Source organism: Aotus nancymaae, unplaced genomic scaffold, assembly GCF_030222135.1.
Source record: "Aotus nancymaae isolate 86718 unplaced genomic scaffold, 86718_ANA_hifiasm-v0.15.2.pri h1tg000072l, whole genome shotgun sequence".
Classification (NCBI taxonomy): domain Eukaryota; kingdom Metazoa; phylum Chordata; class Mammalia; order Primates; family Aotidae; genus Aotus; species Aotus nancymaae.
In genome coordinates this window covers 1,029,512-1,057,418 of record NW_026988487.1, presented here as the reverse complement: position 1 = coordinate 1,057,418, position 27,907 = coordinate 1,029,512, and the positions used below count along the sequence as shown (strand labels likewise).

General features: G+C 53.9%; 1 protein-coding gene across 1 annotated transcript; it reads right to left on the bottom strand.

The window, feature by feature from the left end:
* Positions 1 to 39: 39 nt before the first annotated feature.
* Positions 40 to 13,260, bottom strand: TBX21 (T-box transcription factor 21). The gene is made up of 6 exons (XM_012451893.3): positions 12,548 to 13,260; positions 3,295 to 3,449; positions 2,888 to 3,009; positions 1,805 to 1,963; positions 1,616 to 1,677; positions 40 to 1,411 (listed from the first exon to the last, which is right to left on the bottom strand). Exons 1-6 carry the CDS (start codon positions 13,036 to 13,038, stop codon positions 793 to 795), a joined length of 1,608 nt encoding a protein of 535 aa, XP_012307316.2. The 5' UTR covers positions 13,039 to 13,260; the 3' UTR covers positions 40 to 792.
* Between the last annotated feature and the right edge of the window lie 14,647 nt (positions 13,261 to 27,907).

Below are 27,907 nucleotides of genomic sequence, written 5' to 3'. Positions count from 1 at the left end.
CCATCCATGTCCTCCCATGCTGGCACTGAGGCAGGCACATCCAACAGTTTTATGTTTATTTTCAGAAAGTGATGAAGACAAAAGAAATATATTCAGACACCACTCTCTGTACAATAAATAGCCTCCCCCATTCAAAAAAAAAAAAGAAAAAGAAAACACACATACACACACACACACACACACACACACACACAAAACCACCACAAACAATATCTTTGCCATCCCCCCTTTCCAGCCCCTTCCTCCACTCCCCACTGTGTTTGAGCAGGGAGAGCCCAGCCAGCTGCCCAAAGTCACCTGAGTCCTCTCCCTGATCCTGGCTGGCTGATGGTTATAAAATACATGTATTTGTTCTTTTCAGATCAGGGATTAACACACGCGCCGACAACAAGGTTGAAAGTTACTGTACAAAGGAAGAAAGTGGAGTCTCCTGATCCCGTGTCCCGCACCTGACCCTTCCCACCCCACGAGAAGCAAAAAGCTCCTTCATGTCCAGGACTTTCTAGTTTTCTTTTCTCTAGCTGAAAACCAAGAGCAAGAAGCAGCACCAGGTAAACGACTGTAGTTAGGGCAGAGGAAGGGGCAGGGGACACCCCTCTCAGGTTTCATCGTGGGCCAGGAAGCAGCCAGTGAACCCCAATATCCTTCTTGAGTCCCGCTTCCCCAGCCAACTACTATACAGAGAAGGGTCAGAGGGAGCGTGGGGCTTCTCAGTCCTTCATCTGTTTCTAAATTAGTTGGCGTCCTCCAGCCTAATAACACTGTTTCTGTTTCTTTCACCATGTCATCTGCTCAGTTGGGAAAATAGTTATAAAACTGGCCTTCAGCTTCCTTATCAAAAGGAGAAGGGGCCCCAGCAGGGGAGGAGCTGTCACCACTGGAAGGATAGGGGGACACACGCCTCCTCTTAGAGTCTCCTTCACCCAGTCCTGAATCACTGGATTCCGGCCGGATGGGGGCGATCTCAGTCCACACTGAGGGGGGACCCTGGTCTTCTGGTCCCCGCCCCTCTGAGCCTCCAGGGCTAGGTTCCATGGGCAGAGTCCGCATGGGGCGGAACCAGCTGGCTGGGCCCATCTTGGGAGGGTACTGGGGGGCCACAGGCCAGCCAGCTCCGGGTGCCAGGACCTCCTGGCCTCGGTAGTAGGGCATGGTGGCCCCAGGGGCAGAGGGCAGGAATGCGGGCTTCATGCTGACTGCTCGAAACTCAGCCTCATAGCTGTGATCCCGGGGGGCCCCCAGCCAGTAAGGCTGGGGAACCACATCCTTCGCCTGGCCAGGAAGGTCAGGGTAGAAACGGCTGGGAACAGGATACTGGTTGGGTAGGAGAGGAGAGTAGTGGTCTCCCCCAAGGAATTGACAGTTGGGTCCAGGCGGGGAGGGGATGCTGGTGTCAACAGATGTATACATGCTAGAAAAAAAAAAAAGGCAAGAAAACAGGTCACAAGCAGAACCAGTCACCTGTGAGCCGACCTGTTTCACGTGTCCCTTCCTTGACCCGCCTTCCCTGGCCTGCCCACCTCTAGCACCTGTCCCCAACTCTCCTGCTCTTAGGGGCAGGGAGAAGACCTGTCTCAGGACGGACCAAAGCTGAGTTGAACCCACTGGCACTTACGACTCAAAGTTCTCCCGGAATCCTTTGGCAAAGGGGTTATTATCAATTTTCAGCTGAGTAATCTAGAGAGAAGGGAATAGAGTCACCTGAGTCCTGAGTCTGGGGCTCGGAAACTTCCCAAATCCCCCCCAAGGGAGACAGGGGGCCCCACTCTGCCCTCCTCCCCACCGGGGCTCAGGTGGCCCTCACCTCGGCATTCTGGTAGGCGGTCACGGCAATGAACTGGGTTTCTTGGAAAGTAAAGATATGGGTGTTGGAAGCATTGCAGGCTGCCTCAGGTTCTCCGTCGTTCACCTCGACGATGTGCAGCCGGGGCTGGTACTTATGGAGGGACTGGAGCACAATCATCTGCAGACAGAACGAGATGGTCGAAGGGGTGGGGAGGAGGGACTTCGAGGATCCCCTCACTCCCACCAACAGCTGGCCCCACGTGAGGCTAGCAAGCGCCCTGAGGTCCTGTCCATTCCCTTGCCCTGACGCCATGTAACTTCCCCTAAGCTTTCCAACTCCAGGGTCTGGACTCTTTGGGGCACCAACTCTAGCCTCTTGCCCCCTCTTCTACCCCAGATGTCCATCAGAACCAAGGTATCAGCATAAACAGGGCTTTTAGAGCAAGGGCATTTTTCTTTTTTTTTTTGAGACAGCATCTTGCTCTGTTACCCAGGCTGGAATGCAGTGGTGCAATCTCGGCTCACTGCAACCTCTGCCTCCCAGGTTTAAGCAATTCTCCTGCTTCAGCCTCCAGAGTAGCTGGGATTACAGGTCCCCACCACCACACCTGGCTAATTTTTGTATTTTTAGTAGAGACGGGGTTTCACCATCTTAGCCAGCCTGGTCTTGAACTCCTGCCCTCATGATCCACCCAACTTGGCCTCCCAAAGTGCTGGGATTACCAGCGTGAGCCACCCCACCTGGCCAGCAAGGGCACTTTTAACAGGACTGTTCAACCTAGAGAAACTCGGCATCTATTCCCTGGGACCATGGCGCCAACTCTGTGCCTTCCATGGTGCTGGAGCAATGGCAACCCGCAATTCGGTGAAGAAACCCTGAGTCTGGATTGGCATTTGTGGCCTGAATGTGACCCCTATCCAAGATTCAGCTTCATCCCATCTCATCTTCCTCCCACGGTGGGTGAGAAACAGCCAGAGTTTAGGAAGGAAGAAAAATGAACCACACTGGCCCTGCAGGACCCTTGTGGCCTTGGAGGTCTCAGACGCAGGGTGGGGACGGGGTGGGGGGTGGCGAGGCTACCTTTTGAAGAGCAGGTCCTACCTGGGTCACGTTGTTGGACGCCCCCTTATTGTTTGTGAGCTTTAGTTTCCCAAATGAAACTTCCTGGCGCATCCAGTGTGCTCCCGTGTTGGGGGAATCTGGGTGGACGTACAGGCGGTTTCCTGTGGACAGTTCACCTCTTTGACATGCAGCCCCCGGGACAGAACCCTGGTGATATGGGTCTTTGCCTGTCCCCAGAGGGACGTGAGGAAGGGCACAGGGGGAGGACCAGGCAGGGAAGGGCAGAGGACTCAGAGGACAGACTAGAGCAAAGCTGAAAGCCAGAGGTGGGATGGAGTGGGAGGGGGATTTAAAATCTGGGCATTGGGGGAAGGGGCTTGGGGGACCCACCAGGGGGCGCCCAGTCCCAGAGAAACAGAGCCCACAGCTCCCAGGGGCGCGCGCACCTGGCATGCTGCCCTCGGCCTTTCCACACTGCACCCACTTGCCGCTCTGGTACCGCCAGTGGTGCTGGTCCACCAAGACCACATCCACAAACATCCTGTAGTGGCTGGTGGGCTCCAGCCCAGCCACGGTAAATGACAGGAATGGAAACATCCGCCTGGAGAGAAGAGAGAGACACCCCCAGCACTCATCAGCCCCAGCTCCACAGCAGTCCCTGCAACAGTGCCCAGGCATCAGTGGTGCGCTGTAGCCGGCTTCCTCCCACTCACAAGAACCAGCTGGAAGGTGTTTAGGGAGTTTGCCAGCCAGTAGTTAAACACAGCCATAATTAAAAATTAAATTATATAAACTTGCAATTCAAATCATTATATTAACAATCAAAGTAGGCCAGACACAGTGTGGCTCACACCTGTAATCCCAGCACTTTGGGAGATGGAGGTGGGCGGATCACTTGAGATCAGGAGTTCAAGACCAGCCTGGCCAACACGGCAAAATTTCATCTCTACTAAAAAGTACAAAAAAAAAATTAGATGGGCATGGTGGTAGGTGCCTGTAATCCCAGCTACTCAGGAGGCTGAAGCAGGAGAATTGCTTTAACCTAGGAGGTGGAGGTTGCTGTGAGCCGAGATCACGCCATTGAACTCCAACCCGGGCAACAAGAGCAAGACTCCATCTCAAAAAAAAAAAAAAAAAAAAAAAAAAAAAATCAAAGTAATAAAAACTCTAAAATCATCACTGCCCAGTTATGTCACCACATTTTACTATTGTCTGTGCTGTTGAGGTTCCTTCCGGCCATCGCAGCTGCATGGAGGAGGTGCTAGATCACAGCACACTGTGCGTCTCTTCGCAGCACAACTGTCATCAGTTGCTTGAAATCATCCGTACCAGGAGTATTTACCCCACAGGGATCAGCAAACACTACACATCAGAGCTTTCTAACATGTTCTTTCGGAGGGTCAGTTGCTCAACATCTACCTGCACACTCCTGTCCCAACCTTAGCTGCTTCCCAAAAGTGGGCACCAGCCAGCTCTCCACACCTCAGTTTCCCACCCACCCTGCCTGCCGTGGCTCTCACAGAGCTAATGCACTCCCAGCCTCATGGCACCCACTCACAGGCCCCCTCTCCCATGTTCCTGGGCCTACCGTCTGCGGTGTGGCGTGCCCTCAGCCTTCAGAGAAGTTGCACACATCCTAGTTGAAAAGGGAGCTTCCTACCCACCTAAAAGAAGGCTCTCTTGAACACGGGGCTCGTGCTCAAAGTCCTGGTTTCCAGGAAAAGTAGAGGAAGTTAGGGGGTGGGATGCTGTGTGATTCTGCTATCGTGCCAGAGTGACAGACTCAGAAAAGAAGCACTCTCCTACTATCCCCACCACTAACACCGTCACTACCCACATCACCACCATCACTACAACCAGCGCCATCAGCACCAGCAGCACTGCAACCACTCATCACCACCATCACGACCACCGTCACTATAACCGTCCCCCTACCATCACAACCACCACGATAACCACGATCTCCACCAGCACCATCTACAGCCACCACCTTCCCCATCACAACCAGCACCTCCACCAGCACCTGTTCCATCACTAGCTCCAATGGATTAGCCCTTCTCTTCTAACCCAAGCAGGAAGAGCAGAGTTTTCAGAACGGCAGAAGCTAATCCTCATCAGAATTACTTTTCACTTCCCCACACTTCCCCCTCCTCTCATGAGAAGCCCTGAAGGATAGGAGAAAGGGGACCTATCAATGAGTCAAGAAACCTGGAGGAGGGAGAGTTCCAGGGGCCCAGGAACTCTTTTTGAGGGATTTCTCATCCCCAGAGGTCCCCAGGACAACTTCCCTAACAACCTTGGGAAGGTGTCCTAGAAGGGTGCTGTCCCACACCTGTCTTCCCCAACTCTCTTGAGTTGAGAAAAAGAGATTACCACCCTATGACCCTGGATAAGTTAATTCTCAAACCATATCTCAGTTTCTTCTTGAAATGGAGTTTTGCTCTGTCACCCAGGCTGGAGTGCAGTGGCACAATCTCAGCTCACTGCAATCTCCACCTTCCAGGTTCAAGAGATTCTCCTGCCTTAGCCTCCCGAGAGCTGGGACTCCAGGCACGTGCCACCACAGCCGGCTACTTTTTGTATTTTTAGTAGAGACGGAGTTTCACCATGTTGGCCAGGCTGGCCTTGAACTCCTGACCTCAAGTGATGCACCCGCCTCAGCTTTCCAAAGTGCTGGGATTACAGGCATGAGCCACCACACCTGGCACTCCCAGCCCCATGGGAAGGAAGAAACTTTCTCAGTTTCTTCACATGTAAATGGAGAGTCTGACTTCTGTCCATCTTTCCTCTGAAAGCTGTCAAAAAGTTTGAAAGACGGCTGGCCGCGGTGGCTAACACCTGTAATCCTAGCATTTTGGGAGGCCGAGGCAGGTGGATTGCCTGAGCTCAGGAGTTTGAGACCAGCCTGGGCAACACGGTGAAATCCCATCTCTACTAAAACACAATAAATTAGCCAGGCATGCACCTGTAGTCCCAGCTACTCGGGAGTCTGAGGCAAGAGAATCACTTGAATCCGGGAGGCGGAGGTTGCAGTGAGCTGAGACGGAGCCACTGCATTCCAACCTGGGCGACAGAGCAAGACTCCATCTTAAAAAAAAGAAAAAAAGAAAAGAAAAAAAGAAGAAGTTTGAAAGATGTGAAACTTAGCTCTTCCTTCCTCAGGTCCTACCTCCATCCCACCTTTTCCCAGAGCCAGAGCTGTCAAAGTCCTCTGGCCTGGCTGGAGGAGCAAGAGTCAGAGCCCTGGTGCCGGGCCTGAGTTCCAGAGGCTCGGTGCAAAGACTGACTTGAGAAATCAAAGGTCAGAGACTAGGCCTTGGACGATGGAGGATGGGAGAATGTTTTCAACCCATTTCTGTCACCATCTGTGATGGTGTTGAGGGTTCTCAAATGTTTCCTATATCATAACCAGTTCCTATCCAAACTTGTAGGAATAAAGGAACAAAAGGGAATATATTCATTAAGCCTCTACTTATACTCCAGCCAGTTTATCAAACCAGTCTATTAAGACATATAAAGTTATTTCCAATTTTATATTTGAAGAAACTGATGCTCCAAGAGATTTGGTGACAGTCTTTTGTGGGAGGGCAGAGGTGAGGTCTTCTGACTGCGAGTTCGTGCTGTGGTCTCCATTTCTTCATATTAATCTTTTTTTCTTTTCTTTTCTTTTTTTTTTTTTTTTGAGACAGAGTCTTTCTCTGTTCCCCAGGCTGAAGTGCAGTGGCATGATCTCGGCTCACTACAACCTCCGCCTCCCGGGTTCAAGCGATTCTCCTGCCTCAGCCTCCTGAGTAGCTGGGATTATAGGTGCCCAACACTGTGCCTGGCTAATTTTTGTATTTTTAGTAGAGATAGGATTTCTCCATGTTGACCAGGCTGGTCTCAGACTCCTGACCTCAGGTGATCCACCTGCCTCGACTTCCCAAAGTGCTGGGATTACAGGGGTGAGCCACTGTGCCTGGTCCATAGTGATTTTTTTTTTTTTTTTTCGAGTCGGAGTTTCGCTCTTGTTACCCAGGCTGGAGAGCAATGGCGCGATCTCGGCTCACCGCAACCTCCGCCTCCTGGGTTCAAGCAATTCTCCTGCCTCAGCCTCCCGAGTAGCTGGGACTACAGGCACGCGCCACCATGCCCAGCTAATTTTGTATTTTTAGTAGAGACAGGGTTTCACCATGTTGACCAGGATGGTCTCAATTTCTTGACCTTGTGATCCACCTGCCTCAGCCTCTCAAAGTGCTAGGATTACAGGCGTAAGCCACCGCGCCCGGCCATGATTTTTTTTTAAGAGATGGAGTCTTGCTATGCTGCCCAGGCTGAACTCAAATGCAATCCTCCTGCCTTAGCCTCCCGTGTCACCCAAGTGGGGTTATAGGCACTCACCACCACGCCCAGCTCATCCTGTTTTTATTACTAGTAGAGGGAAAGGGAGGAGACACAGGAAGAGGCTGGGGAAAAGGGGGAGAAGGGAGATCTTGGTTTCTCCCTAAAAGTCTAGAATCACCACCAGCTGGAATCCCAAAATAGCCCCTGATTTACATGACACTTTGCTGGGAAGGAACCGAGAGTGGCGATGGGTCTGGTGCCAAATCGAGCCTCTCTAAAAAACCACTTGGCATCCCACCCTCATAAGACAGGGTCCAAGACCCCACATTCCTCTGCTGGCCCTAAGAACTAAGTAGCCTTGGGATGGTTCACAGGGTCATCATACTGCTTAGATTCTGAGCTCCTGGCACAGGTTCTGCTTCACTGTAATTAAGTGCAAATTTAAATAACAAGGAGATAGACAGATCTTCTCAGTCGTATTGGTAAATATTTAAAAATTGATAATATCGTCCAGGTGCGGTGGCTCATGCCTGTAATCCCAGCATTTTGGGAGGCCGAGGCAGGTGGATCACCTGAGCTCAGGAGTTCGAGATGAGCCTGGCCAACATGGTGAAACCTCATCTCTAGTAAAAATACAAAAATTAGCCAGGTGTGATGGTGCACGCCTGTAATCTGAGCTACTCAGGAGGCTGAGGTGGGAGAATCACTTGAACCCGGGAGGCAGAGGTTGCAGTGAGCCAAGATCATGCCACTGCACTTCAGCCTGGGCGACAGATCGAGACTCCGTCTCCAAAAAATAAATAAATAAATTGATAATGTCTACTGCTGATGAGGCTGTGGGAAAATGGGTCCTCTCATAGACTATTGATGGGGGTGTAAATTGGTACCACCTTTTGGGAGGGTGGTAATGTATCTACCAAAGTGCAAAATGTGCTCGGGCATCAAGGGACTTCCTCCTCTCACCAACCTCAGATCCACTTCATAGACTCAGACAGTCACTGGCAAACGGCCAGACAAAAAGCAAAGCTGCAGTCTGGGCAACATAGGGAGACCCCCATCTCTACAAAAAATAGAACAAATTAGCTGGACATGGTGGTGTGCGCCTGTAGTCCCAGCTTCTCAGGAGGCTGGGGCGGGAGGATTGCTTGAGCCCAGGAGGTCAAGGCTGCAGTGAGCCATAATCACACTGCGCTCCAGCATGGGTGACAGAGCAAGACCCTGTTTCATTTAAAAATAATAATAAATTAAAGTTGTTTTCACTTGCCCCAAGAAAAATAAAACCAGTTAAGCATGCTTAAGCCTAAAAAATTTTTTTTTAGCTGGGCACAATGGCTCACGCCTGTAATCCCAGCACTTTGGGAGGCTGAAGCAGAAGGATTGCTTGAGATCAGGGATTTGAGACCAGCCTGGGCAACATAGTAAGACTCTATCTCCATAAAAAATAATTTTTAAAAAAATTAAGATCTGAAAATTTGGGCCAGGCACAGTGGCTCATGCCTGTAATCCCAGCACTTTGGGAGGCCGAGGCAGGGGATCACTTGAAGTCAGGAGTTTGGGACCAGACTGGCCAACATAGTGAAACCCCATCTCTACTAAAAATACAAAAATTAGCCAAGCGTGGTGGCTCGCACCTGTAATCCCAGCTATTCATTCAGGAGGCTGAGGCAGGAGAATCGCTTGACCCTGGGAGGCAGAGGTTGTAGTGAGCCGAGATCGTGCCACTGCACTCCAGCTTGGAGGACAGAGTGAGATTCCATCTCAAAAAAAAAAAAAAGATCTAAAAAGCTCTCGACTAAAGTTATCCATGTGGGTTCGGGTCCATTCCTGGCCCATGAAAAAATTTATATATTAAAAAAAAATTAAAGTTCTTAGAGTTGGGAATGTGGGCAAGAAAAAATCATAATGACTGTGAGGGTGGCAAGGATAGTGTAGGACTGAAATTGTTGTTTTACCAACCCCTATCTTCACATGTACAAACCCAAATGCAAATTGAGCTTAACACAACACAGCTACCCAAAGTTATCTTAATTATAATAATCAACCAATCACACCCAGCAAAGTGGGGATTGCCGGCAATTAATACACACCCACACACCCACAGAGACACAGGCCTCTCTCTTCCTCTACTGAGAATGTCTACCATCAACTATTATATACTCGCCAACACATTCACAACACACACACACTGCCACACAGAAACCCTCGCACAAGCCTGTGTGGGGCATTATCAGGCTGCCCAAAACTCCTTGGACACAAACATAGACACCAAAGTCTCCTATTGGGCCAATCCATCATTTTGTTCTCAGTTCCCTTCTCTCAGCCCCATTTGAGCTGCCTTAACCAATCTCCAGACCCGGGAATCACCCCCTGTTCCCTGCCCCATTTCTGCTCATTAGGGAGAGCGTGCCACTGGTGCTGGTCAATGCCCAGGGATAGAGCTAGGGTGGGTGGGAGAGGAAGGATCTGGGACGGTGTGAGTCAGCTCAGGCGAAGAGTCTCGGGGCTGTAGGTGGGCCTGGGGCGGGGGAGAATTTTTCTAAAAGGAAGAAGGCCATGGGTGATGTGGTGTGACTGGTGGGTCACTGGAACCCACGGAGGGACAGGCCACCCCACAAAAGCAGGAGGGCGTAAAGGAAGCTGTGCTATGAGCCCAAAAGCCTGTTCTGAGAGGAAATGGCCACTGACTTCCCAGATCTCAGGAGCCAAAGCTGAGAAGGTACAGAGGTGATCGGGAGCTGGTGGGCCTGAATTGGGGTGGTGTGTCCTCTGTCCCCTCCATGGCAGCATGGGGTCCCAGAGGCCTGATCCAAGAAAAAGCACCAAAGGAAACAGTGAGGAGCCACTGCCCACTTCAACAGGGACTCCGCATTGCCCAATGTAGCCCCTCGGGATGGAGCAAAAAGTGTGAGGATTGTAAAATATACACACACGTTCATGAAGCAATCAGAGAAACTTCGTGATATTTAGGAAATTCTTTTCAGGTTTGCTAACAGTATTGTGTTCATTTAAAAGCCATTTTTAGAATTGCAGAGGTAAAATAATATCTAGAATGTACTTAGTAATTACTATATTACTAATACAGTAGCAGACAGAAGAGACCAAGTGATGATGCAGAAACAAGATTGGACTTGTATTATTGACAATTGTGCAAACACGGTGATGGAAGTCTGTTACATTCTTCTGTCCACGTTTGTATGTAGTGGAATTTTTCATAATAAAAAAAGTATGTGTACGGATCGAAAAGGAAGACAAAAAAAAACTTGTCAAGTGAGAATTACTCAGCAGGAGCACCAAGTAAAGGAGGCCATGTGAGTAGAGATGGTGATACACACTTCGAAAACCATCCCCTCAAGTGACTCCCCGAAGTGCTGGCTTTGGGGAGCTCTCTGCCTGTAGCTGGCTCTACTGGCAGAGAGGCAGCCCCCCAGCACTGGCTAATTCCCTGAAATGCTGGCTGATGCTCCATCATGCTCCATCCACCCCATCCCTCAAGACTGGCAGGGGGAGGCAGAGGCCTGGCAGAGGCTGTGGGGAGACTCCGGCCAGGGCCCAGGGTGGGAAGGCCTCCTGACCACACAACAGAGTGGAAGGTTCTGCTGGCCTGCTGTGTGATGGAGGGCAAGCCACTATGTCCCTGCAACTCAGTGACCACAACTGTAAAATGGGGAGACTGCTTGGCCTACCTAACGCAGTGAAATAATGGAAGTGAAAGCACTCTGAATGCATCAGGGCCTTCGGAGAGTGTGGGTGGCTGTTTTTACGGGTGGCCATAGGGGGCCAGAGAAAGAAACCCATGCAGTACCATCTGGGCTCTAGTGCCAGCTCTGCCTGCAGTGGGTGTGTTGTGTGACCAGGGAAGAGTCTCTTGCTGTCTCTGGGCCTGTTTCCCTGTGTATGCAGTGAGAGGGACAGGATCTTCTGGGTCCCTTCCAATCCAGACACATTGGGACCAAAAGCCTGGGCTGTGTCTAGGTACACCCAAAGGGTGACTAGGGTTGCGGGGAGCAGAGAAGAATTATCAGAAGGCTTAGGAGATGAAGGATGAGCCATCAAAGAACATGCCAACTTCCCTGGGTTCATTTGAGGGAAAGTGGAACAGCTCAGCAACTTGAAGCCAGTTGTGGCCGGCAACAGGTTCCCCAGTCCCAGTCCTCCCCACAAAAATCATCTGGAACAAGAATGTTCCAGCAATGCCCAGATCCAATACCAACCCCTGGGGCCCAACGTGGCCTTCTCCCTCTCCCCTCCACCCCAAGCCCCACATTTGGTATCCACACCTCCCCAACCTCAGACACAGCATCCTAGGTCCACCAATGGCAACAGCCCCTCCACACTGGTCCTCGCTGGTGCCCTGCCCACATGGGCCCCACTGGAAGGGTGGGTGCACACAGCCCACATCAGACAGGGCCCACTCGGGGTTTGCTTACTAAACAAATACCACACAAGGCGCAGCTTTCTGTTTCTTCTCTTGTGCAGGAGGCTCTATCCGGAAGCAGCACCCTCAGCCCCAAACCTCCCTATCACGCACAGGGCTCAGGGACCCTGAGCCATGGAGCCATGGGACTTCCCTTCCCCACTTCTGCAGGCCGAACCAGTGAATATCTGGACAGGAGTGTGGGACAGTTTTCACCAGACCAGCCTCAAAGGGTGCGGTGTGGGGCTGGCCACCAGGCGGGACCCCTAGGTGAGCTTCATCTGCCCAGGCCCGGGGCAGTTGTGCCTGGAAGGGATCTGTGCCCCCTACAAGCTTTACTGCCACTCTCTTCCCCCCACACACACACACACCCCAGACATATGATCTCAAATTGAGACCGGAAAGGAAACTTGGCGACTGCTTCTCCTTGTCACCAAATCCCAATCTGCTCTCCTACACACACACACACACACACACACACAGACACACACACACACACACACACACACCCCATCACCGCCACCACCACTAAAGCTGACCTGAGCACACCAGGGGCCGGGGGAGGTGGGCGCAGGGAGCCCGGAGATAAGAGGCTCTCTTCCCCTCCAGTTTCCCATACAGGAGGCCGAGGCGTCCGGCGTCCGGTCCGCGCGCGGAACTCAGGCTTTCGCTGCCCGCTGCGACTCCTCTCCCCCTTCCCCTAAACCAAGGTGACTTCTCACTGCCCCGCACTCAGCGTCTCCCTCGCGATTCCTCTGGCTGTCGGTGAAACAGCCTGGGCACAGACGCCCCTCCGGAGCTTTCCCTGTCCTCACCACAACCCCACTCCCCTGTCTCCCCACGCTGAAGCCAAAGCTGTGAGGGACACGGAGTCAGAAGCACTGTCGAGCCAGAAAAACAGACGAGACGTTCTCGTTCCGGGCGGGGGCACGGAGGCCCCCAGGCCGGCGCGCCGCACTCACCGTCCCTGCTTGGTGATGATCATCTCCGTCTGGTGCTGATTAAACTTGGACCACAACAGGTGGTTGTTGAGCGCGACTCTCAGCTTCCCCGACACCTCCAGCCCCGCGGGCAGAGCGTAGTCCTCGCGTGGTCCCGGGTAGAGCCCGGCGCGCGGGTCCGGGGCGGCGTAGCCCTCGCCCGGCGGGTAGCCCTCGGCGCCCGCGGGAGGCGGGAAGGACTCGCCCGCCCCGGGGAAGCCCGCCGCCTGGGGCCGCGGCGGGTAGGCGTAGGCTCCGAGGAAGCGGCTCTGCGGGGCAGGCACCAAGGTGCCCCCCGGGTAGGGCGACCCCAGGCTGCCGCCCCCGCGACGCTCTGCCGCGTCCTGCGCGCCTGGCTCCGGGTAGAAGTAGCGGTGCTGCGGGTCGGCGCCTGGCGCCCGGCCCTCGTCGCTCGCCGGCATCGGCTCGGTGCCCGTCAGCATGTCTCCGCAGCCCGGCTCCACGATGCCCATCCGGGGCGGGCTGGCACCTTCCCGCAGCCGTCGAGGACCCGCCCCTCCGCGCACGGAAGCAGGTGAGAGGGTCGCGTGGGCTGGGATGGGCAGGGGGCGGGCGCCCCGAGGGCCGGGTAGGGGACCCCACTGGAGCCGGGGTTCGGACGCCTGGCTTCTACGCCGGCGTCCGGCAGGCGCGCGGCAGCTCTCGGGCTTCCTCTCCAGCGGGCTGCTGTCACTAGAGTCGCGGCGGTTTGCTGTGGCTTTATGAAGCTCTCCGGCTCCCTCAACCCCGTCACCTCGGCCCTGCTCCGCCTCGCCCCACCCCGCCCCCTCGTGGCTAAGACTAGGCAAATTCTACGCGGTTGGCGAGGATTGCAGGGCCCCCTACGGTGGCGACCAGCGAGTGCCCGCGCGCGCGCGCCCTGTGGTTCGAAGACCTTGCTTTCTGGGAGCATCAACTCCGCCGCCTGACACACCAGCCCGTGGCTCTCTCCTGGACCCTCGAGGAAATTCGGCCCCGCTTTGAAGGCTCAGCTCAAAGGCCCTCTCCTACAGGAAGCCTTCCGAGATGGCCCAGGTGGTACTCGCTGGGCTTTCTCGTAGCACCCAGAGGCTCGGAGCGCTGGCACACTAGAAGCAACCTTGACCATGAACATTCAACCGATCTTTATTGATACCTACTGTGTGCCCGGGCTCTGTGCTAAGTGGACTTTCGGGTGTCCCTCTTTCTCCCCACCAGAGGTCCACATGGGCTGAGTCGGTCGTATCTTGTACCTCTAGCCCTGGAGGCAAACCTGGAACCTGATGGACAATAGGAAGCATTCCTTAAAGCGCAGTGCATCAGCGGCAGCCAGGGGCCTGGCGGGGCCCACAAAAGCTCCCCCACCCCGCATGGCAGTCATGGGCACTGGAAGTAGCATTGAGTGCTGAAAGTCCCAGGTCTGGCTCTGCCTATCAGGTATATGTGACCCGGGCCAGTCACTTTCCTTGCCTGAAAGTCAACCTCACGTGCCTCATCCATAGACTGGGGGAAATAAACAGATCTACTTTTCAGGGGGGCCGTGAGCCTTACATGAGAGGGTATGCGTGTGCAGCACTTTCCAATCTATTATTATACCTGGATGGAAAAGCTGCTTTGAACAGATTCAGAGCCGGCTGACAGGAAGGAAACCCACCACATGCTCTGAAGGGCTGCCTCAGGGATGGGAGGACGGAGGCTTTTCTTTCTCCATTTTCCTTTTATGTGAACTAATGTATTAGATTCCTTTTATGATGAAAACTCTCCTTTCCCCCCCAATTGAAAATAGCATCATTGGGAGTTTTCCTGTGTATAAAGATGAAACATACTTATATAGGAAATTTAAGCAGCACAGAAAAGTAAAAACAAGACTGTATAAATCACCCCAAATTCCACCCCCAAAGGCAAACAGGATTACCATTTTGGTGAATGCCCGCCCAGACAGCACTCCTCACATACTCTCTGCCTCTGTCTTTTGCACACACGCACAAATATATAATTGATATAAACACTACACATGCTGCTTTGTAACGTGCACTTTTTTTTCACTCCACAAGGTGTCATGGAATATTTTGCATGTCAGTATATAAAGATTTACATTTTTAAGAGTACTTTGAATAAGTACTTTAATATTTTAATCATGTTTAAGTTGAACTTCTCCTCTGCCTATCCTCACCCCAGCCCTCCCCAGTTCTCCCCTGGGAACTGGCCCCAGCTCTACATTTCTGTCCCAGCCTGACAGGGCTTCCCCCTTAGGGGCCCATGGGGACTCTCTGCTCCCAAATAGAGCTGAACCAAGAGGCAGGTTGGCAGGCAAAGGCAAAGCTGCGGACCCCAGGAAGTGGGCATGATCCAGGGAGGGTGGAGAGAGACAGAATCAGCACATCCCTTGAGGTTGGAAACCGGATACATGACAGTACCAGAAACACAGGACTGGCTTCCTCCCCAACACATCGCCTGCCATTTCTCCGTGCCTTAAGGAAGAGGGAAGTTTCTGCCTGATGTTCAAAGTGGGGCAGCGTTGCTTGGAAGAGAGGGTGACCTTGGGACCCTTCACTACTTTTGGGGAAACATGAGAGCTTTCAGTAAGACCCTCCTGAATGGCTGATTCCTAGGAGGCGTGAGACTGTTGAATGCTGACCCCTCTTTGGAGGGACATTTTTGCTCAGTGCTGGGCTGTTGAAGACCAAATGGAGTCTTTTCCACACTAATCCTCAAGTCAAGTGACCCATCCCCCTGCCTCTGAAAAGGATGACCTGAGCTCCCACCCAGTTTTCTGGGGTAGGTGGAATTATGAATCTCAGAATCAGGTGGTCCTGGGGCCATGCCTCTGGAAGAAGAGGAAGGCTGGAGGCAGTCTCTCTAGAACCTGACAGGCTGTTACAGGGTCTTACAGCCTGGTTCCTCAACCCCAGATTTCTCACCCCCTCTCTCCAATTTCTTCCACCCAAAAAAGAAAGTGCTTGTGAAAAGCGGGGGCTGAGTGGCCCTGGTGTCACTGCTGCCAGTCCCGCCCCTCTGCCAGCTTGGGTGAGAAGAAGGGCCCTGCAGTGACACCTTCTCCTCCAGCTGCCACCTCACCCTCCTCCCAAGCTCTGGGCCTGGAAAGGTAGGAAAAGAGGAGCGAGGAGACCAGGCCCCCTGGGATCCCCTCACTTCCTCATGGCCGCCCATCCCAGCCCCTCTATCCCATGAACACAGGAAGTGTTTATGAGGCTGGCCCTGGTGGGACAGCAGTGAAGAAACACAAGGTAAGTGTCCAGGAATGAGAGAGACATGGCCTCCAACCAACATCCCATTTTATGAGACCGGATGGATGGTAAATATGGAAAATGGAGTAAGACACCAAACTCACACACTGGAACCCAGGTCTCTTGACTCCCAGGCTGGTGTTCTTCCCACAAGAGTGAGGGAAAATCATACTAACACTAGAAAAGGTTTAGAAAACAGGCCAGACACAGTGGCTCACACCTGTAATCCCAGCACTTTGGGAGGCTGAGGTGGGTGAATCACTTGAGGTCAGGAGTTCAAAACCCACCTGGCCAACATGGCAAAACTCTGTCTCTACTAAAAACACAAAAATTAGCTGGGCATAGTGGGTGCCTGTAATCCCAGCTACTGGGGAGAATCACTTGAACCCGGGAGGCAGAGGTTGCAGTGAGCCAAGATCACGCCACTGTACTCCAGCCTGGGAGACAGAGCTAGATTCTGTCTTAAAAAATAAACAAAACAAAAAATTAGACAGATGTGGTGGCTGGCCCCTGTAATCCCAGCTACTCGGGAGGCTGAGGCAAGAGAATCACTTGACCCCATGAGGCGGAGGTTGCAGTGAGCCAAGATTGCGCTACTGCACTCCAGCCTGAGTGACAGAGGGAGACTCTGTCTCAATAAAAATAAAAAAAAATAAAAAAAAGGAAAAGAAAATCATCCTGAATCCCACAGCCTGGACACTGGTTATCTCCACCCTGTCTTCCTCTGTAAGCATTCAGGGCTTCCTTTCAAACTGTTTCCCATCAAGACTCAAAATGAGAGAGGCTCCCCGGAGGTCACACGAGAGGGAGGCTGCCTCACCTATGGGCTGCAGGCTGTGACGCTGTGGATTTCTGGGACTCGCCTCTAGAGATTCTGAGGCCCAGGCCTGTGGCGGGTCTCTAGAGTCTGTATGTTTAAGGACTCCAGGGGACAAATCAGACTTCAGGGAGTCTGTGCATCCCACTCTCTGGCTCCCTCCCACTTTGCTGTCCCAGCTCCAAGCCCCATCCTGCGAATCAGTGTGCCCTGAGCTTGCTGGGTGTGCACACTGAGGGTGGTGGAGGCAGTTTCATGCCTGAGGAGGGCGGCTGCAGGCATTGAGATTTCCTTATTAAAGCTCTAGGACCAGCCAGGCACAGTGGCTTATGCCTCTAATCCCAGCACTTTGGGAGGCCGAAGCCGGCAGATCACCTGAGGTTGGGAGTTTGAGACCAGCCTGATCAACATGGAGAAACCCCATCTCTACTAAAAAAAAACAAAATTAGCTAGGCGTGGTGGCACATGCCTGTAATCCCAGCTACTCGAGAGGCTAAGGCAGGAGAATCCATTGAACCCGAGAGGCCGAGGTTGCGGTGAGCCAAAATCACGCCATTGCACTCCAGCCTGGGCAACAAGAGCAAAACTCCATCTCAAAAAAAAAAAAAAAGCTCTAGGACCAGATAATTCCACACCCTAGTCTACCAGCCACCTGGGTTCCCAGGGACCTGGAGGGCTCTTGGATGGGCTTGGTGGGGCAGCTGGGGAGGCGTGGCTATTACTGGAACTGTCCATGCAGCATGGCATGGCACCAGGACCCAGGATTCCTGCCCTCCACCCTACTGTGCAGAGTCTTAGAGGCTGTGAGAGGGTAGACAGTAAAAGAGTAGGAGGCACAGTTCTGAAAGAAAGATCTAGAGCCAGAGAGGGACAGGGACCACAAAGTCAGAGACCCAGATCTTGACTCAGTGGGAAAGTCTCAGGCTGGGCCTGCGAGAGAGGCATGAAAGAAAGGAGACAGAGAGAGATGGGCCAATGGGAGGAAAGTCTGCAGAGGCAAAGAGGCCTGGGGGTGCTGGAGGTGGGGCTGAGGGAAACCAGGTGGGGAGACAATTAGGTGGCTGGATTGGAACCTCAATCCCAGCCCTTACTGGCTGTGTGACCTATTAGAGTCTCTTAACCTGTCTGGTTTTCTTGTCAGTAAATGGAGCTATCAGACCTCTGCCAGGACTAACTGAGTCTGTCGTGTGAAGGTTGAGGGGTGCTGTCCTAAGGCTGAAACCAAACAGAGGCACAGGCTGTGCTAAGCCCTCTTCCTCTACTCCCGGCCACCTGCACCTGCCCTTTCCTCCCTCTGGCTTAGTGACTCATCCACAAAGTATCCTTCGGGTCCATCCTCAGCCCCCACTCAGGGCCTGAGGCCAAAAGAGAGCCCCTCTGTTGGTAAGACTCCCATCTTAGAAAGGGACAGACTTCTCCTGATACCCATACACCATTCCCTGGGTACCTGAGGGCTGGGATAAGCCAGGCCTTTGGGTATCTTGGATCACAAAGATAAATTAGGGTCAGTCCCTGACCCCAAAAAGCTCCTAGCAAGGTGACCCCAGCGGCCAGAAATCTCAAGCCCCTCAGCCCTCTTGCCCCTGGGGTGTAGACTCACAACACACCATGTGCACACACACCATGGTCCACACATATGCACACACCCCACGCAGAGCTATGCTAGGGAAATCGCTGCCTGTAGTCCCTGCAGCCCCACCAGCCCCACCCCCTGCTCCAGCCTCCCAGAGCTCCTTGAGCATCTGACTCTGCATGCCCTGCCCGCCCTGAATCCCCTCCCCCTCTGGGCCTAGACTGCCAGTCCTTCAGAGGGCATGGCCGGAACCATCGGATTAACAGCCAGAGAGGGGGGAAGGGGAGGGACAGGCACCTGTAGAACCCTCCCTCCCTGTGACAGCTGCAGGAGTTCCGAGTCCCCAGCACCCAGCACCAGATGGTCAGTGTGAACACACAACAGAGGTCTCATCCCAAGGTCAAGAACTCCAGGCTGTCATCCACAGGCTGGGTCACCCTTCCCCACACGCACACCCCCAAGCCTGAGCGACCCTTACCCCTGGGCTCTAGGCCGGGCCTGGGTGCCTTTCAGTCCTCCTTCTCCATGACATCTTATATTGAATCATCTATCCTCTCTTTATCTCTAGCCACTCTCACCCCCGCCCAGCATTTCACACAAGACCCACACCCCCCACGCACACCCATGCCAAGCAGCAGGCCGCCCCGCTGCACTCCCAGGTTAGGGCTCCTGCGCCCTCCGGAAGGGATGTTCAGACATCGTGCACTTGGGTAACTGTTATCGGGGGACAAGCCAGGGTATGGATGGGCAAGCCCAAGCTTTGGGGAAGCCCTGTGGAGAGGCTGTCCCCCCAACCTTCCTGGGGAATCTCAGCAGACAGGCCCTTAATCTCAGGCAGGAAGTGGGGTCTGGTTACTAGGAGTTGGTGGTGGGGGTTGAGGGAGGAAATATCCAGGGCTTTGGGTAAAAGGAGCTGGGAGGGGAAGAAAGAAAAACAAGAGCCAAGGAGAAGGGACCTGGAGGGAGGGTGCTGGCTGAGGGGTTCATCCCTGCGCTGCCAAGCTCCTCTCTGCTTCCCATCTTGCCATCTTGGCACGACTTCCTGGCACAGTCAAGCTCTGCCAGGCCAGGCCTTGCTCTCCTTCAGAGTACAAGCCACCCCCTGGGGCTTCCTCTCTCCCCAGGGTTCTCTCTGGCTTCCTGGGAACTGTGTACAGACCTGTGTGTCCGTGTCTCTCAGGGCTCCTGAGTCTCTGGGTTCCTCTGGTCTGATTCAGCCCCTCTCTGAGTCCCTGTTGTTTTTGCCTGCATCTTGGTGCGTCCTCTTCATGTCCACTCCTATCTCTGGGACCTGTGAGAGGCCTGCACGCTGGTCCTGAATGTAGATTCTGTGCCTCTCTCTGTGTCTCTGTGTCTGTCTGTTAGCTGTGGGCCTCGGAACCTGCTGATGTCTCTGCAGCATGTTGGTGTCTGTCTCTGCATCTCCATGTTGCTGTCGGTGTCTCCAGGGCTATTCAGCGCTCCATGTATCTCCTGCATGTCTGTCTGTCCATCTGGGACTAGGCCCCATTTGTGAATGGGCTCTGGCCTGTCTGCATTTGGCCTAGAGCTTTTTGCCTTGTCCACCTGGTTAATGTCGCAGGGTGGGGCTGAGACAGGGCAGACTTGTGGACTCGGCCAGGGATGAATGAGAGAGGGAGAGGGAAAGGGGCATGGTGGTGCTGGAGGGAAGAGTCCCGTTCCTAATGGTATCAGAAGCAAGCTGCCCAGCCCTGAAACGCCAGGGTGAAGCTCTGCATGGCCAGCGGGCAAGGGAGAGAGGGCATGGCAGAGAACACGCCTGTTCAGGGCTCACAGTGGAGTTGCACAGAAACAGACCTAGAATGGGGAAGACCCAGAAACAGGTAGAAAAACAAACCCGGAGCTCTGGGTTCCAATCCTGGCTCCACCACTGGCCTGGATGACCTTGGGCTGGGCCCTTTTACTCTGTGTGCCTCAGTATGTATGCACGCTGTGTGTGCCTCGGTGTGTATGCACGCCGTGTGTGCCTCGGTGTGTACGTGCACCGTGTGTGCGCGCACCGTGTGTGCCTGTGTGTACGCATGCCGTGTGTGCCTCAGTGTGTACGCGCGCCGTGTGTGCCTGTGTGTACGCGTGCCGTGTGTGCCTCAGTGTGTACGCGTGCAGTGTGTGCCTCAGTGTGTACGCCCACCGTGTGTGTCTCAGTGTGTACGTGCACTGTGTGTGCCTGTGTGTACGCGCGCCGTGTGTGCCTCAGTGTGTACGCGCGCCGTGTGTGCCTCAGTGTGTACGCGCGCCGTGTGTGCCTGTGTGTACGCGCGCCGTGTGTGCCTCAGTGCGTACGCGCGCCGTGTGTGCCTCAGTGCGTACGCGCTCAGTGTGTGCCTCAGTGTGTACGCGCGCCGTGTGTGCCTCAGTGTGTATGCCCGCTGTGTGTGCCTCAGTGCGTACGCGCGCAGTGTGTGCCTCAGTGTGTATGCGTGCCGTGTGTGCCTCAGTGTGTAAGCCCACCGTGTGTGCCTCAGTGTGTACACGTGCCGTGTGTGCCTGTGTGTACGCACGCCGTGTGTGCCTCAGTGCGTATGCGCGCAGTGTGCCTCAGTGCGTATGCGCACCGTGTGTGCCTGTGTGTACGCGTGCAGTGTGTGCCTCAGTGTGTACGCACGCCGTGTGTGCCTCAGTGTGTACGCGCGCCATGTGTGCCTGTGTGTACGCGTGCCGTGTGTGCCTGTGTGTACGCGCACCGTGTGTGCCTCAGTGTGTACGCGCGCCGTGTGTGCCTCAGTGTGTATGCCCGCTGTGTGTGCCTCAGTGTGTACGGGCCTCAGCCATGTGTGCCTCAGTGTGTACGTGCGCCGTGTGTGCCTCAGTGTGCATGCGCGCAGCGTGTGCCTCAGTGTGTATGCCCGCCGTGTGTGCCTCAGTGTGTACGTGCGCAGTGTGTGCCTCAGTGTATATGCATGCAGTGTGAGCCTCAGCTGTGTGCCACAGCTCTATAACATGAGATAGTTAGCAAGGACCATCCCCTAGAATTCTGTAAGAGAGCCAGAGTGACAGAAGACATCCCTAAACCCAGGCAGAAGACTAGTTCCCCCTTTCTGTCCCTCAAGGAGGTGTCCCAAACGCCATTCTAGTACCAACAGCCTCTGTGTCTGCGATTCAGCACCACTAGGGGCAGGACAGAGGGAAGAATGGAGGTTAGACAGCAGGAAGGACTTCCTGCCAAGCAGTGGGAGGGTGAGGGGGCCCCAGCTGCTCCCAGCAGTCCTCCAGGGTCCCTCTGTCAGGGCTAGGGGTGGAGGGGCAGGAGTGGGGGTCGCTTAGCAGCTGGGTAATTAGCCATCACTCTCAGGCCCTGCGGGGAGGGGCTGGCTGGACTGAGAAACCAACGCAAAGTGACAGGGGTGGTTTTGACACGCGGTGGAGCTGACGGGCCCAGGGGGCTGGGGCTTTGGTTTGGGGGGAAAAAATCCCATCAAATGATTAAAAAATAGGTCAGAGCCACAGCCGGCACTGGGTCTGTGGTAAGAACGCCATGTCACTTCCCCAGGGCTGTGGGCCAGAATGGGGTGGGGGAGCTGAGGAGTGTTTGCAGGGGGTGGGTGAGCTGGGAATGGGGGCAGGAAGGCTGCAGGCCAGGCAGTTGGCCCTCTGCTTCCCTCAGCCCTGTCTCATGGGGACAGTTTGGAATTCTACCTGTAGTCCACCTCCTGGCCTTCCTGTTGTACCATCTTCCTCCTCAAAGGCAGGAAGCTCTTCTTCTGTCTCCCTTACCCCACCCACAACATATATACACACACTCCAGTCCAGAAACACTGAGACCCCTGCTGCGTGTGGAAGCCCTTCTTACCTGCTAGCCTCGGCTTCTCCTGCGCAAAGGCAGCTTGCTGACTTATCTTACATTTCTTGCCCATCTGAACTAATTCACCTGGCACTGCATCCCCTTTCCCATCTTGCCAACTCTGCATCCTGTTTGGGGTCCACTTTGGCCCTCTAGCTTGTTCTCAGAGCTTTCTTTTCCCTCCTTCCCTCCTTTTCTGCCTTCCCAACTTCTGCCACAAATCATAACCACAGTAGCCCGAGAAAGGCAGAGAACAAGGAGGAGTGAAGTGGTAGACTCAGGTAGAGCCTGGGACAGGTTGGTCATCTCTAAGCACTTTAGATGGAGGCTGATTGACTGTGTCTACATTGTACAGAAACCTGAGATTCCTGGTTGTGTTCCCTCCATTTAGGCAGTTTAGAGCCACCTCCTACCTCCTCTACTGAAGACTGGGACATTCTTTAGGCTGTCTTCCCACAACCCCTTAAACTGCAGCTTAATCCCATTTCCTTTTCTGAGGTCACTGAAACTCATGGAGAGATTAGCACCTGAAATTTGGGAGTGGAACGGAGGCCTGGGATCCACATGTCACAACTCCCTTCCTTATAAATCCCAGGCACAGGCAGCAATCAGGCAAGCAACCAGTGTCTGAAGCAGAGGGACAAACCAGGCATTGGGCTCCCAGCAGTGCTGTCTCCAGCTGAGTGGGCACCTGGGTCCCAGCCACTGCAATGGAGGACACCCAAGGCCATGTTGGCACGAAAATGGATTGGCTAGGTCTGACCTTGAGTTTAACCCCACTTACCACCCCAGACACAGATCCGCTCTGACACACAAGTCTATTTCCCCAGGAGCCTGCTGTCTGCTGCTTGCCCTGTTCAGTTACCCAGGAAGTGTCAGAAGGCATCCAGCCTACCTCCTCCCACCAGGACCATGGGCAGCTGGCTGGACTGAGCTGGGCACTGAGAAGGGCCTGGACCCGTGTCTCTATCCACAGGGGGCATAAAGCTGGCATGGCTGCCCAGCATCGCCCCCTCTCCTTGCCCACCTCCATTTCTTTCCAATCACTGGCATCAGAACTTGACATTCTGTGAGTTGGGAAAGGATGGTTATGGTCAGGCAAGTTCTTAGCAACTGGACCAATAACTGGGAATTGAGACACTCATTACCTTGCATTTCACACACATGTAAACACTAACCCAGGGTCCTGCAAATGGGCAGTGTTCTGGGGCTCCCAGCCTCTCCCATGCACGACCCTGGATGTTGCCGAATCTAACTTGTACTTTGTCTCGATCCTTGACTGCCAGTGCATTTGGAAACTGTAAAAACCCCAGTTCTTCCTGATTAACCCCCTCCTCCCATCGCTGCTGAGGGTTGAGGAGGAGCAGGTAGAGGATGAGATAAGAGAACATCCCCAGGCAACTCATCCCCTTTATTTGTTTTCTTTTCTTTTTTTTTTTTCACTAGTCAACATACCTTTGATTTCATTAGACTTCACAATGGTGTGAAGGCAACTGGGTAGGAACCATTGTTTCCATTTTACAGACAAGGAAACTGAGATACAAAAAAGTTAAGCACCAGTGGGCCACAGTGGCTCATGCCTGTAATCCCAGCACTTTGGGAGGCTGAGGTGGGTGTATCACTGGAGGTCAGGAGTTCGAGACCAGCCTGGCCAACATGGTGAAACCCCATCTCTACTTAAAACACAAAAATTAGATGGGAGTGGTGGCAAATGCCTATAATCCCAGCTACTCTGGAGGCTGAGACAGGAGTATCGCTTGAATCCAGGAGGCAGAGGTTGCAGTGAGCCGAGATCGTGCCATTGCACGTCAGCCTGGGTGACAGAGCAAGACTCTGTCTCAAAAAAAAAAAAAAAGAAAGAAAGAAAAGTTTAATACCTTGTCAAGATCACACAGCTGGTGACCTAATGAACACTTAGGCTTATACTGTGTGCCTTCTTCAGGGGAGCCTCCCACAACTGTGTGAAGAGGACACTATTGTTCCCATTTTGGAGATGAGGAGCTGGTGCTCAGAGAGGTGACACAATTTTCCCAGGCTCTCAGTTATTTTTCTCCCCTGACCCTCTCTCCTTACAAGGCACCCAACCCAGCCCAGGCTGAGTCCTTCTCATTCCTTCCGGAGAAAGGCAAGACTGAAGGCCCACCCTATGTCGCCCAGTAAGCGTTCGCCTGTGTTTTGGGAAGTCATACTGCTGTCCTAATGTCATCCCTTGCCTCCACCTGTCCTCTTCTTGCCTCTCCTGGTGTCCTTTCTGTCTGACAACCCTGCAGAACTGGGCCCCGTTACTCAGCACATCCCCCCCCCAAGTGATGGGGCAGGAGCGTGGGAAGCAGGGCTGAGAGACGGAAAGGGACGGGCTCCATCACACAGCCACTGTAGCAGTGGAGAGAGACGAGTCCAGACGGGAAGGACCCAGCAGTCCTGGTTTCCAGATGGAGTGAGAGGTGGGGGTCTTCCTCACTTCCCCAAACTCCCTGCCCCAGGCCACAGAGCCCACTGCCAGCATCGAAGCTGTCAGGTGTTTCTGTCTGAGGAGGGAAGGGGCCTGGGCAGCTCCTGGAATGGGAAGAGGATGCCACTGGGCATGCGCCCTGCCAGGCAGTGCTGCCCACACCCAAGTTCATCACACCTTCCGCTCTGCCCTCCTGCTAATCCAACCTGCACTCTCCTCCCTCTTGCTTCTCACCTTGGGACACATGAGCCAGTGGCCAAGAGTGAGGCAGCAGAGCCACATGGAGCCACCAGCTGCCCTTTCCCTTCCATGCCAGCCAGACTGCCTGGGATTCTGGGGACTCCTGTATGCCCCTGCTGCAGCGCAGCAGTAGCTCTGCCAACAGCTTTTAGGAGCTCCTGTTCTGGGCTAGAAGTGAGGAGGGGCTTTCCTTGACAACAAACAGGGAGATGAGGGGGCCCAGGCCCTGGCTCCAGACTGTTCTCACGCTCTAACCCCCAGGGCAGGCCTTTCTTCTCTAACAAACCCAGGGAAGACTTCCAAAAAGATGGCTTGAGGCAGAGTCCCTTTCTTGCCCAGGGCTGTAAGTTCTTCTAGTCTAACCTTGATCCCTTGCAGAGGGGTGGAAGCGGGCAGAGATGAATTGCAGTTTCTTATAAACCTGGTGGCTTCTAGTTCCCCGACGACAATACAGCGGAGGAGCCCTGTGGTTCTGGCTCTGAGTCAGGCCCCAGCGCCCAGGCGTCCCCAGTGCCATCTCCCTCCACCCCGCCCCGGACTGGAAAATCAGGCTCATGCCTCCGCCGAGAGTCAGTGCTTCCCCTGCTTCCCCTCACCATCTCGCTTTCCCCTAAAGGGAGGTGTTTCCTCGAAGCTGGGAAAAGTCAAGGGGGCAGAGACCTCACCAGCCACAGGGAGGCGGCACTCGGTAGGCAAGGGCACGGGGTGGGGGTGGGGCGACCCTGCCTTCCTGTCCCTTCCCCCTCCTCCACTCCAGCCCGGCTCCCCGGTGCTGCTCTTCCAGCTGGCTGCATGTGTGCGTGTGCACACACTTAACACATGCGTGTGGTTGGTATGTGGGGGTGGGCCCTCTACCCCCGAGGGCAAGGGCGGGTGGAGGAGGCGAGGCATCATGCCTCTGATATGCCTATAAGTGACACACATTTTTTCCACACGTAGGTTCTTCACACGTTCTGTCTCTGCACGTGCTCTCCATGCCTCCCGAGTCACAAGTCTGATCGGTGTCCTCCTCCCCCTCTTGGCATTGATCCCTGGGTATTAAGCAGATTCCCTCCTCCTCCCAATGAGGAGACCCGCCCACCTTGGGAGGGAAAGGTTGAGGATTCAGGAGTCTCTGAGGATATCGGCACCTCCCTCTCAGAAAACTGGCTCCTCCTCCCAGGAGAGGATCCTCAGCCTGGTGGGGGCAGGTCACATACGTGTCATGCAGACCCTCAACCTTTTCACCTGTCTGAGGGCTCAAAGAGATATTAGAACCCCAACCCTGGCCCCTGGATGTGGGTAGTGTAGTAGGAGAGTTTGGGGAGGGTTTCACCCCTTGAGGAAATTGAACCCTTGGGGGGCGTTGGCGGGGAGTGGTTAGGAAGGTCTGGGTCAGTGGTCAGAAGGACTCCCGAGCAGTTCCCTGTGTGTGCGGGGGTGGGGGTGGGTGGTGAGGGGGAGTAGGAGGAGCCGAAACAGAAAGTGAGCAGGACAGATGGAGAAAGAGAGGGAAAGAGAAAAACTGAGACGACGGGGCAGTAAGAAAGAGAGGGGAGGGCAGTGCTGGAGGTGGGCGGGACCTTTGGACCAGCAGGGCAGCTCGGTGAGGGGGCTGCAGAGAGGAAGGGTCTAGGAAGTGGCTGCCTTTTCCCTTTCTTCTCTAGAAGCTCAGCGCTGAGAGAATCCAAGCCTTTCATCTCAAGAATGAGAGATCGAGTCTTAGAGCAAGACAGCTCAGAGCCACTAAAAGGGAACATGGAACCTGGTAGAGCCCACCCTCCTGCCTCCCAGGATGTGAATTTTCTAACCCCAGGGCAATCAGGAGGACCCAGCACCTGGGATGTTCAGCACAGCAGAGCAGTTCCAGCACTCCCTGCAGCTCAAGCAGCTGGGTTGCCTCGCAGGTGCCCAGGCCTTGCCCAGGGGACCCATGGTACCCAGTCCAGCCAGTAGCAGCAGCAGCTCAGCTACCCCAAGAACTCAGGCTAGAAGAAGCATGTTGAAAGGAGACTCTTTTGATGACCCAGGCATCCTCCACCCCAGCCCATCCCCACTCCAAGCTGTTGGGTGTGCAAGCCCAGGGATATTGCTACCTCCACCCTGGTAACCCCCCAACTCCTGAGCCTGCAGATGTGCCAAGACAGTGTGCGCAGGCCCTGCCACCTCAGAACTCAGATCCTAGCAAAAGCCTCCAAATAAAACAATTTTCTGCCTTAGCCTCTTACTACCCTGAAAATCTAGGGGGCTAATGGGAGGGACTTTTAACCCCCTTAGTCATCCTAGGAAGCCAAGCTGAATAGCAGTGACTGATAGTCACCCGACCACAAGCCAATTTTGCGGTTTCAGTTGTTATCAGAAGGAGCAGCAAAGCAGTGGCAGGAGGCCCTGGGCAGAGGAGTGGGCTGTCTCCCGGACCCCAGCCCCTGCCCGGGGCACTCTGCCCTGGCTCGGCTCAGCCCAGGGCTCGGCAATACCCAGAATTGCACCCACTTTACAGATTCACACGGATGGGGTTTGCAACAACTAGAAATAGCCCTCTGTATCTCCTCCATGTATCCCTGGCTACTTTACGGGCAAGGCTGGCTGCTCTCTACATCCATCATGAGCCCTTTTGCTTTGCTTTTCTCTTTTCTTTTCCTTAATTTCCCTTCTTTTCCTTTCTTTCATGTCATTTCACTTCCTTTCTCTCTCCCGCTTTCATTTTTCTTTCCTTCCTTTCCTTTCTTTCTCTTCCTTCCCTCCTTATCCCCTCCTCTCTCTCTCCTTTTCTCTCTACCCCTGCCCCATTACATGTGTGCCTGGCAGGAATAATCTAGGAGCCACAATTAAGACAGCAAGAAATCAGAGGACCCTGAGTAGCCCAGTCATATTCCCGAAACCACATCCATCACCTCCCTCATGAGCTACAGGGAAAGAGATCGATATTAGCTCTAAGGGAAGCTTCCCACTGAGTGGAGTTTGGAATAATCTCAGAAATAGAGAATGCCAACATGTCAGAGCCATGATGGACATTAAATCACCTAGCCCAGTCACTGCATTTTTTCAGACCGAGGAACAGAAGCTCTGAGAAGCGGCACCATGTTCACAGAGTGAGGCTAGAACCAGAGGTGCCCTCTCTCAAAACAGGCTCTAAGAGACTCACTTCACTTCCCTGCAAGCTAAGAATTCACTCCCCTTCTCACGATTTTCAGTGTAAACCAGACCCCTTGTCCTCATGACCAGGCAGAAGAAGAAAGTAACCACGGATGG

Bases quoted from the DNA above. Each gene is read 5' to 3' on its own strand.
- TBX21 (XM_012451893.3), bottom strand. From the start codon at position 13,038: ATGGGCATCGTGGAGCCGGGCTGCGGAGACATGCTGACGGGCACCGAG. The intron at 1,964-2,887 runs GTAGGACCTGCT...TTCTGTCTGCAG, and splicing joins CGTCCAACAACGTGACCCAG to ATGATTGTGCTCCAGTCCCT. The intron at 1,412-1,615 runs GTAAGTGCCAGT...TTTTTTTTCTAG, and splicing joins TTCCGGGAGAACTTTGAGTC to CATGTATACATCTGTTGACA.